At 32.4% G+C, this 12,147-nt stretch overlaps 1 protein-coding gene and 2 long non-coding RNA genes across 3 annotated transcripts; 1 reads left to right on the top strand and 2 right to left on the bottom strand.

Annotated features, from left to right (window-relative positions):
- Nucleotides 1–254: 254 nt before the first annotated feature.
- LOC109155136 lies at nt 255–11,538 on the bottom strand. The gene is made up of 3 exons (XR_002049855.1): nt 11,528–11,538; nt 2,679–2,684; nt 255–646 (listed from the first exon to the last, which is right to left on the bottom strand). It is a non-coding gene; the product is annotated as an uncharacterized LOC109155136 (long non-coding RNA).
- On the top strand, nt 1,096–1,808 carry LOC109155135. The gene is made up of 3 exons (XR_002049854.1): nt 1,096–1,105; nt 1,345–1,443; nt 1,532–1,808. It is a non-coding gene; the product is annotated as an uncharacterized LOC109155135 (long non-coding RNA).
- LOC109155134 (cytochrome P450 76A1-like) lies at nt 9,114–11,496 on the bottom strand. The gene is made up of 2 exons (XM_019302871.1): nt 10,579–11,496; nt 9,114–9,738 (listed from the first exon to the last, which is right to left on the bottom strand). Exons 1-2 carry the CDS (start codon nt 11,494–11,496, stop codon nt 9,124–9,126), a joined length of 1,533 nt encoding a protein of 510 aa, XP_019158416.1. The 3' UTR covers nt 9,114–9,123.
- Nucleotides 11,539–12,147: the final 609 nt, after the last annotated feature.

Raw genomic sequence — 12,147 nt, 5'->3', positions numbered from 1 at the left:
GCACATTTATGAGATGGTTCAGAGATGGAGTGATGCGACAGTTACCTGAAGTGCCAAATAACATCAGTGAAACGATTAAGGTATACAATACTTTTACGTATTGACTTTTACCTTATTAAGTATTTACTATTAATTTAATAATTTAATATACTTTAAAACTAAGTATTGACTACATTTTTTTCTTTGATTTGAAACCATTCAGTGGTTAGCATATGGCCCTACTATGCTTGTCAATTGTTTCGAAGGATATGACACCAAGTCACACCAAAAGAGCCATTTCCTATCTTTCTTTGATTAGGGATCAAGATGAATTTCTATGTAAGTAGATTTCGATGTATATCTATCAGATGTGGCTTCATGTACCAAACATTTCTATATCACTGCATCCGATAATTTTGTTCCGACAGCGTGACGGAGAATCGATGCGAGAATGCTACTTTCATTTCCAGTCTCTTATTTTTTTTTTTTTGATTTTTTTGAATATTTGTTGAATAAAAGGAAAAAGGGGGGATTTCCTCTTTTTCTAACAGAAAAAAAAATCAAAAAAGATTTGATTGAAGCATCTTTTGCTTCAATCCGTGGAACGATGGACTCTGGTGGAGTTTTAGATTCATATGAAGGATAGGGGGATATAATAAAGAAGACACTAAAAGAAAATGGAAAAAAAAAAGAAATTCAGACTTATAATGAATATATGTAGTATACATAGAAATTAGAAGAATTTTTCTTAATCTCACGAACAAGATCTAAGAATCACATTAGTTACTGGAATAAGAATGGGAATAGGTCTGAAGATCCGTGGTATTGATATTGAGAGGGGGTATCGCTTGGTCCTTGAACAGTTTTTTCAAAAGATTCATCTATTTGATTGAATTGGCATCAGAAGACAATTACAGGTTCAAGGGAAGTTATACCTTTTACACAAAACGTCTAGATGATAAGAGTGTTGTACAAAACAGTGGAGTTACATTAGTAACACTATCTAGAGATTACTCTAGTGCTAGAGATGCCAAGCCAGTAGATGATTCTATGTCATATTATGGTGTGATTGAAGACATTTGGGAACTTGATTATAACGCTTTTAGGATTCCCCTATTCAAGTGTAGTTGGGTTGAAAACAGACGAGGTGTTCGAATTGATGAATTGGGTTTTACTTTGGTAGATTTTGGTCGACTGGGTTATCATGATGAGTCATTTATACTTGCATCTCAAGCAAAACAAGTCTTTTATGTTTCGAGTTCTGTTAATAGTAAGTGGTCAGTTGTATTACAAGGAAAACGAAGTATTGTTGGGGTTGGAGATGTTGTGGATGAAGAAGAATATGATTTTAATTTGTTTTTCTAGTGTCCTCAACAACCAGGTGATTCTGAGTGTGGATATTATGTAATGAAGTACATGCATGAACTATGCACAAAATATTCCACATTCACTTCTTTGGATGAGGTACATATAAAGTGATATTAAATAAGTATTTGGTAATAATTGAATTAATTATAATTAATTACTAATATAATTAATAATTCATTTGTAGGTTTTTCAAGACACTTTGACATATTCCATGGAAGAAATTGATGAGATTCGTGAAATGTGGGCCAAGTATTTTTATAATGAATGTGTATAAGTGTGTGCATCGTGATGGAGTACTTAGGTGTTAATGGTTGGATTATATTGTTTATTATATGTATTAGTTTGGATTGTATATTATGGATTATTGTGGTTTAGTTTGGATTGTAGTGTGGATTAATATTTTGAATTATGATGTAGTTTGGGTTATATTGTGAATTGTGAAATATAATCCTGTTAATGAATATTGTGTTGATAATGTATATTATATATGGAGGATTGATTTTACTGTAGCAGGGTTGAGCAAAAAAAAATAAAAAAATAGCAATAGACGTCCGCGAAAATTTGCAAAATCTGGTAGATAAAGGCGTCAGTTGTTCATAAAGAACAGACGCCTGTAGTCGAGAATATGCGACGGTGAACAACGGACCCTAAAGTCATAACTATCCGCGTCTTGTTCATAAACACCTGTTGTAAAAGAGACGCCTATAACTCCAAACAACATAAACGAATCGCCGTTTTGTACTAGTATAAATTGCAAACTTTCCCTTGGCATTAATACAAACGAATAAGTTTTAGCTTTAACGGCGGTATATATATACCTTCATATTTTCTTGTTTATTTTAGTCAACTTGTGTTTAATCAATAAGATAATAACTTCCTCTCAAAAAAAAAAAAAAAAAAGAGAGACAATAACTTAACACTTCGAGTTCCAATTCCCAATAAAAAATATAATAACCAAATACTATAGTTGCATATATATAATTATTCACAATAACTAAAGTCTTATAAGTTATGAATTAAGAATAAACTATTACGGAGTACAATATATATATATATAAACAAACAAAGATTATTTATCAGCTATATATTGAGTAAAAAATAAAAAATGGTTGTAAATTTTTTTCATAAATCAAAGCTATATTAATCGACTAAACTTCTCTACCTTGTGACAAAAAGGTGGACAAAGGTTATTGCTCCCACAGTATCATCGTTGGTGAGACTCATTCCTTGGTCTCTTGTAACAAATTTCACCCATGCGACCAGTTGAGCTCCCATGCAGGTAGCTGAACTTCTCTACAGACTCTACCTAACATTACTACTTGAGGTGACACCACCTCCTCTTCTCGCACGATATTGTCTATACAACCAGAGCCTGGATAAATGCCCTACAAACAAACTGTACTGGAAGACTCAACTTGTTCCCTTTCTCCGCGGTCAAAGTCTTAATGGATACAATGATGACACATTACCGTGTTCGACTTCATTTGTTAAGGCTCTAGATGAGTGTGCTATTGTAGTCGCGCTCTAAATGAGTGTTCCGTTGTAGCTGCACTCCAGATGAGTGTTTCGTTGTACCTGCATTCCTGATGAGTGTTCTGTTGTAGTTGTGCTCCAGATGAGTGTTCCATTGTAGTTGCGCTCCGGATGAGCGTTCCGTTGTAGGTGCGTCAGATGAGTGTTCCATTGTAGTTGCTCTCCGAATGAGTGTTCCGTTGTACACTACAAGAAAAATTCCGATTTGCGACGGAATTTTTCCGTCGTGAAAATGAGAAATTCCATTGCGAATCACGTTTTGCAACGGAATTTTGCATTTTTGCGACGGAATTCATTCCGTAGTCTCCAGGCTTGTAGTATTCTATTTCGTGACGGAAATAGCGGTGGCGACGGAAAACCGCAACAGAATTTTCTATCGTGAAGTTGGCCACGGAAATCATTCTGTCGTGAGTCTGTTGCGATTTTGGCAACGGAAATCATTCCTTCCGTCGCCATCGCGTGATAAAATATTATGTCGCGAAACTCATATTCCGTCGCACATTACCGTCGTGAAATATAACGACCAAAATAATTGCCGTCGCGATTTCGTCGCTAACCTTTCCGTTGTAAATTTTGTATTCCATCACCAAATTCCGTCGTAACAAAACGACATAACAAACTGCCGTCGCAATTCCATCGCTAGATATTTTGTCGCAAAATTTGTTTTCCGTCACAACATTTCGTCGTAAGAAAGTAATAAAACTAATTACTATCGCAATTCCATTGCATTTTGGGCGACATTAATCTTCTCGTCACCAATTTCTTCGTCATAATGATAATGAATATTCCATTGCTAAAATCACATTTCGTTGCTATTCTTCTAAATTATTAATTTTTTAATATTTTAGTAATCATTATTATTATGTTAAAATTCCAAGGTTAGTATTTAAAATGTTAATATGCAATTAATTTATAAACAAAAGCACTATTAAACTAAAATACAATATAATTTGTAATATAAAAGTAATAGTGCTTTTTATAATTCACAAATTTAATGTTGTACTTAATACGAAATTCATCTCTAAACAACAATATAATAATCCATAAAATTGAATATCAAGTCTAATCCGCTTGTGATGAGGGTGATGATGAAGTACTAGCTAGCTCTCTCACATTCAAGAGATACAATCTTTGCTGTATAAGAAGCATATATAGAAAATCTATTGTGTTAGCATCAATTGGACCACAAATGATGCTACCATATGAGCCTATAAACTCTTCTTTTCTTATCATGTCCGCCAACCGCAACATAGTCCTGATTTCAAAAATAAAAAAAATAAAAAATAAAAAAACAACAACAACAACAATTAAGACTCTTGGGAAAAAGTCAAGAAAACAGGTTGACTATTCTATATGTGAAGATTATAAATTTACAGATTTACTTGAACCTAATCCTTTTTTTTATTAGTTATTTCCTTGAACAAGCTATAACAACTACTGTCTAATATGATATGAGAGGGTAGGAGATAAATCCTACAATATTTAACACTAGAAAGCACATGAGTAATGAATTTTAAGCATATACACTCATTTCACAGTACACATTGCAGTAAAATTGTTGGATGTAACTGATATTCTCTAACAAGTAGAACCAATTACATTTTAAAGCCTCCAAATCCCTAGGGAAAAAAAAATGTGACATGTCAAATGTACTAGATATCCAACTATGCTAAGTATAACAAAAATGAGGCTACTGGACATTTTAAATGTTTCTAGGCTAAAGATTGAATTCCATGAGAAAACACAAGCCTTACATATGAATAAACACACTTATGGAGCTCTAAGCCATTTACTGTCAACTACATTAGTTCGGTTTGAGAATCTCAACATTTTCTAATTTTCTAAGGCAATTTTTTTAATTTTCACTAATAATTCAAATTTCAAAATACACACTATCTAATGCATATTTCAAATTTCTCTAACCTTGTTTAGCTAGTGTTGGACGATGTTGACTGGCATTTTTGTACTGCAGCCAATCACCTTAACAACATCTCTCTTACATTGGTAGGTAGCTTTGGGAATGCAGTCTGATCATTAGATGTCATGTAAATGAAGCTGAAATCATAGTTTTGTAGCCTACATGCAATTAAGAAGAAAATTTTAAATATATTATCTAGGCTTTATAAGATATGATGCCAAAAATGGAGAATTAGAATTATACTTTTCCTTGTAAATCAATATCAATAAAGCAAGGACATGCAGAACATACAAACTATATTGTTCAATCTGCAATAGCAATCATAATCAATTTCAAGCATTCATGAGGAATATATATATATATATATATATATATATATATATATATATATATATATATATATATATATATATATATATATATATATATATATAATTTCTCTCTTCTGATATTTGTTTCCCTTTTTCCACCAAAATTATTAGTTTATGTAGTTTTTCTTCCACAATATCTAGTCTTTTTTCTAAATTAGTCACTCTAGTTTCTAATTGATCAATTTTATTTTCAGGATTTTTTATTGAGTTATTTTGTTCTAAATTTGGAATTTCAATCTCAAAATGCTTTTTAATACAATTTGAGCAAATTTGCTTCATACATGTCTGGCACTTCCATCTTTTGTTAAAAGCTAGATACCAGTTACATTTGTGACACATAATATTGTCACTTCCTTATTTTATTGTTTTATTATATGGTATATAACATAGGAGGGAATTTGGGGGGAATTTTGGAGGGAATTTTTTTTTATATATAAATAGAATTGAAGTTATAAAATCAATCAATTCTAATAATAAAATGGTGTTATAAAATATATAATATTTTTTTTTAACCTATGTTATATACCATATAATAAAACAATAAAATAAGATATATATATATATATATATATATATATATATATATATATATATATATATATATATATATATATATAACCTTTTCAAAAACCAACGTTATATACCTTATTAAAATTTAAAAAAAAAAAAACATAAAAATATATAAACAAATATTTTGAAAAAAATTAAAACTTATATGTATACCTTATGATAATTTTTTTTTAAAAAAATACATATGTATATAATAATAAGTTTTTTTCTTTTAAAAAAAACACATATGTATATAAATATTTTAAAAATATATTATATTTTATCTTAACCATACAACGGCGTTTTTTTTTAATCAAACCTAAGACGTGGGTTCTTTATGGAACCGATATCGTAGGTTTATTATTTTAAGTTTTGTTAAATAATAATAATAAGACGGCGGGTTACAAAACCCGACATATTATATGTATTTATATTTAAAATAATTTTAAAAACCCTAAGACTACGGTTCCCTTAGCACGATTATATATATTGTTATCATGTATATATTGTGCGTTAAAATTGATATCCAACACACAAATTAAAATAGGTAAATGTATAGAATAATTTTTAAATGTTAAATAATTAATATAAAATAAAAATAATTAGTTTTGATATAATCAAAATGAGTTTTTTAAACTAGTAGTAAAGATGATTATTGTTGTACAGAGTTATAATTGATAATAAAAATGATGTCCTAACAATTTTTCATATTAAAATAATTTAAATCTTCTTAATGCATGCAATATTGATTGGACATTAAAACTTAACTTAATTTTTGTTAAAAGTGAAATTACTGTAATAAGTTTACTGATGTTGTGAAATACTCCACATATCCATAATTATTTGTCACATTTAATTTTTGTGCATGGTTTTTAATGCAACAAAACAAATGTTTCTAATTTTCTAATTTTGTCCTTCAAAAGTAAGTATCATTTGTATAAAGTACAATTGTACTTACCTCATTAATTGTCAAGAAATTTGAACAAGTCAAAAAGACAAATTGAAAAAATGTAAAATAATAATTATATTCAATTTTGGGAAAAGACGCTATTACGGGACAAAGTAAAAAAGGAAAGTAAGACAGGTAGAAGAGGATAGAGGGAGTAGTGACAAAAGAGTTATGCAATTTAGTTATATAGCATATGAATTCATTGTCCGAGTAGAATTATTTTGCTAAATCAGATTAAATTTCAATTATATAATTAATTCTATAAATTTTGCCAAAAAGAGTCTTAAATTTTTATTTTGTGATGATTCCACAAATTGTAATTCAACTACAAACTTAATTTACTAATGAATTCTTAAAATTTTGTAATTTTAAATACATTGTTTTTATTTTCAAAAAAAAAAAATACATTGTTTTAATGATCTAATATATTTTATTATTTTGAGTAATTACCCATTTTTAAATATCAATTTTTATTGTAATTTCAAATATTTATGTTACGTTCATAACTTTATCTTAGCAAATCAACATAATTATTCAACCAAAAACTTTTTAAATAAATAAACTTCATATTTCATATATATATATATATATATATATATATATATATATATATATAATTTAATAACATTAATAATTTTTAATAACTCATATGCAATTTCAATTTTACATTAAATTTTGAAAATTTTTCACTTGTAAATTGTAATACCAAGCCTAGTGCAAAATTCGACCATTAAAAATTTATAAATTTTACTTTAACAATTAAATATTCTCGCGACAGAAAAGAACGATAGTCACATGTTCAATCGCCAAACTCAAAAGTCAAATCTATCTTTGCGCCAAACATCGCAACAGAAATAATTTCCGTTATTGATTCCATCGTCGTAATACGACGGACATGTGTGGCGTTGCATTTTCTGTCGCCAATGTATTAACATATTGGCGACGGAATCGATTCTGTCGTCTCATTCTGTAGGAAAAATAAACTTTACTTAAAAATGAATATTTTAGTGACGGAAAGAACGATCGTCGCAAGTTATGTCGCCAACCTCAAACGTCAAATCTATCTTTGTGTCAAACATCGCAACAAAATTAATTTTCGTTGCTGATTACATCGCCATAGCGCGCCACACATGTGGGGTGTCAGATTTTCTATCGCCAGTGTATTAACATATTCGCGACTGAATCGATTTCGTCCATCTCATTCTATAGCAAAAATAAACTTTGGCTTAAAAAATTAAATATCTTTGTGACGAAAAGAACGATTGTCGCAAGTTCTTTCGCCAACCTCAAATTAAACGTCAAATCTATCTTTCAGCCAAACATTGCAACAAAATTAATTTTTGTTGTCGATTCCATCGCCATAGTGCGACAAACATGTAGGGTGTCGTATTTTATTCGCCAATGTGTCAACATATTGGCGACGGAAATAATTCTATCGTCCCTTTCTGTAGCAAAAATAAACTTTACTACAAAATTTAATTATTTTTGCGACAGAAAAAATGCCTGTCGCAATTTCCGTCGTCAGCTTCTGTCGTCAATTCATTGGTGCATAGATTACGTGAGAATATTTACTACTTCGCCAAAAATATCGCAACGGAATTTATTATCATCGCTGATTTTGTCGCAAAACCGCGATGGAACCATCAGTCTTTGTTTTTTCCGTCGCCGTTGTGGTGACAGAACTTAATTCCGTCGCAAAATCCGTCATCAAAATGTTGGCGCCAAAATTTCCCTGGTTTTTTTCTCACTTTGCGCCAAAAATCGCTACGGAATTGAATTCCGTCACCATTTTCGACGCAAAATTGTGACGAAACACGTTCCGTAGCAAAAACCGTCACGAATCAACAACGGATTACATTTCATCGCGATGTTTCCATCGCAATTCATGATTTTTCTTGTAGTGGTAGTTGCGCTCTGGATGAGTGTTCCGTTGTAGTTGCGCTCTGGATGAGTGCTCCGTTGTAGCTGCGCTCGGGATAGGTGTTCTGTTGTAGCCGATCATGCAAGCGAAAATTTGTTCTGTCAAAATTCTTTTATTTTGTTCGTGACAAAGTAGCATCAAAGGATCTACAAGGAAACTACATCTCTACAAAAAGACCAATTGGCAAGCATCTTCACCAAGTCACTAACCATAGCAAGACTAAATTATCTATGGGACAAGCTCAATGTTCTCTATAGAAAACCTTAAGTTTGAGTGGCATATTAGGACTCTTTATTCTAGGCACACTAGAATTCATTCTCCCCTTCCTATATTATTACAATTTACCATTTCTATCATGACTGATACTCTTTGCATTCTTATAAAAAATCTTTTCATCATATACTTTACATCATCATGAATCATAAATTGATTAAAAATAAAATCATTCCCAAAATTATTGCTCTCATAAGATCAACTTCAAAACCGATATTTATAGTACATGAAAATTAAACTACTAATTGATTTACATAAAATTTCAATTCCGTACACTTTTCCTTGCCACTGCTCTCAATGGTTTGAGTTTTCTCACGGTGACTCCCATCCTTTCCCTAGTGTCGCTAATATCATCACCAAAATCACGGTCAATTCCCCAGTCAAACGCATGCAATAATGACCCTAACACAAGGTGCAACATCCTGTGTGCCAGAGGAATTCCAGCACAAATTCTTCTTCCTGCACCAAATGGTATCAACTCAAAATGCTGGCCCTTATACTCAATTTTCGAGCTAAGAAATCTCTCTGGTTGAAAACTTAAAGGGTCTTCCCAGCACTCTGGGTCTCTCCCGATTGCCCAAACGTTAATGAAAAGTTGCGTGTTTTGGGGGATGTGGTATCCCATGAACTCTGTGTCGTGAATTGCTTTCCTAGGAACCAAGAATGGTATTGGAGGATGTAGCCGCAGTGTTTCTTTGATGACAGCTTGTAAATATTTGCAGTTCTCTATGTCGCTTTCCTCAAATTTTCGATTCGGTGCGACCACTTGAGCTAACTCGGCTTTAGCCTTAGCCATTGTTTCAGGTTTCAACAGTAGCTCGGTCATTGCCCACTCGATACTGCTACTTGTGGTTTCCGAACCAGCCAAGAAGATCTCCTGTGCATAAGGTGTCAAAAGCTAGTAAGATGATGACTTGAAACAATAATTGGATTACTAGAATATGTTATTGTGTTTTACATTTCAAATGTAATAATTTCATTATAATTTTGAAACAGTCGTACAATATTAACTAATGCAATCACTACCTAACCCTAAAAACATGACACGATTTTTTAAACTTACTAATTGTGTATATTTTCTAGTCATTATATTTTTAATTAAAATTGGTTGGGTATTTTTTTTCACGAGTTAAATGATAAGATAGAAGAAAATTGTTCTAGAATTTCAAATAGAATATAACAACATATGATTAGTCCTACTCTTTTAAGTTCAACCCATTGTATCATTTATTTTAATTTTTTGTCAAAATCTTGGCCTTATTAGATTTGATCATCCTTGCTTAGAGAGTTAGAGTAGCATTAAAAATTCAACGTTATCCGTCCCTTCCAAAAAATAAAATTATACGGAGCACTTAATTACCAAAACATTAAATTTTGGATAGAGCTCATCCCCCTATATAGAGGGCGGTACTCTGACTGCTATCCCTAATTTTTGGTCATCGTTCAACAACCAAAATCTAGCTCTCTATTATTATTATTATTATTATTATTATAAATTAATTAATTTTTTTTTGAAGGATAAATTAATTAATTATTTATTACTCATTCTGTCCTATTTTATAATTCTAATTCAGTTTACAAGAATTAACTTAAATGATTTATAATTCTATTTTTAATAATATTAAGTTTAGTGTATATATATATATAAACTATATTAAAAATATTATTAAATATAAAAAAAATAAATAAATAAAAGCAGAGTCAAATCGAAACGTACCATGATAATGATGATGAGTTGATGCTCAGAAAGTCTTTGGGGTTCCTCTTTTCCGTTGCCTTCAAAGTTCAACAGAACTTCAAGAAAATCTTTCTTTCTGCCTTCTGCTCCCTCTTCCCTTTGCTTCATTCTCTCTTTCAGAAACCCCGACACAATCTCGTACGTGTTTCCCAGGTCGCGGTTCATTTTCCTTTTGAGACCTTGAGGATCAAGCCACCGCAGACATGGAAACACGTCGACGATGTTGGGGTGGCCGCCCCACTCCATCAGCCCCATCATCGCAGTGAAAAACTCCGACCCCATTCGCGATTCCGGATCCACCAGATCTCGGGACAGCAATAGATTTCCCAGCATGTTGAACAGCGACAGGAACACGAATCTCGCGACGGCGACGGAGGATCCGCCTGCTGTCGTCTCGTTCTCGATCCAGGTCAGTAGGACGTCGGCGCATTTTCGTCGGGCGGAGATCGTCTCGTTGATCCGTTTTGTGACCAGCATCTCGACGGTCATGATTCGCTTCATCACCCGCCAGTATGTGCCGTAGGGAGCCAGCACTAGCGACCCCTTCTCGTAATTCTGAGCCGTCATCACCTCCGTGATGGTCCGGTTCGCGAAGACGAAATCGTGGTTCTTGAACAGCTCCGCCGCCGCCTTGGCCGTGAGCACCACCACGGTTTTAGTCGAGCCCAGCCTGAACCAAACCACCGAGCCATACTGACGTTTTAGGTCCATCAGAGTCTTGTGTGGCATCTCACCCAGCTCGAACATGTTACCGAACACCGGCCATCCCCGTGGCCCGGGTGGCAGCCGCTGGCTGGAGATCGTTTTGCGGCGGCGGAGGTGGAGGTGGAGGAGCACAGCTGGTAATAGAATGCTGATAATCCAAACAAGAAACCTCCCAGCAAATTCCAACTCCATATTTTTCTTTAGGCATTCTCTCCTCTGTTACTGAACTCCATTTAAATAAAATGCGACGCCAACTTCGTCAGTTTGTCACTTGGGCAAAATTAAAAATAAAAACTATGTGTCGTATAAACAATATTTTATTAATAAAAATATATAAATAAAGTCACAAGGCAGGCCGAGATGCAAGGGAGGCAAGGTTTCAGAATTACGGCAAATTATCAATCGTTATACCCTGCACCACGGCGCGCGTAGCACTGTACGTCCCGTATCTCTCAAAACGACGTTATTTTAGTAAGTTATGTAGGGAGTTGACGCGATTATGTGTATTTGTTTATAAATCATATGTATTTGTTTATACAATTATGCGTATTTGTTTATACAATTATGTACATCTTTTTTATACAATTATGTACATCCGAAACAGAAAATTTATGTGTATTATGTTAAGAGTTGATGTTTATTATGTTAAAAGTTTATATATATTATGTATTATGTTAGATTATATGTATTATCTTTAAAAAAAAAAAAGTATGTATATTTTGTTATACAATTATGGACATTCATGTATACAATTATGTGTATATTTTACCCTGAGATTTTTTTTTTTTTAAAGAAAACTAACCGCCAACACAGGGTAGCAAAAAAAAAAAAAAAAAATCTGAA

Source organism: Ipomoea nil, unplaced genomic scaffold, assembly GCF_001879475.1.
Source record: "Ipomoea nil cultivar Tokyo-kokei standard unplaced genomic scaffold, Asagao_1.1 scaffold2694, whole genome shotgun sequence".
Classification (NCBI taxonomy): Eukaryota; Viridiplantae; Streptophyta; class Magnoliopsida; order Solanales; family Convolvulaceae; genus Ipomoea; species Ipomoea nil.
This window is presented reverse-complemented; position numbering and strand designations above follow the sequence as displayed.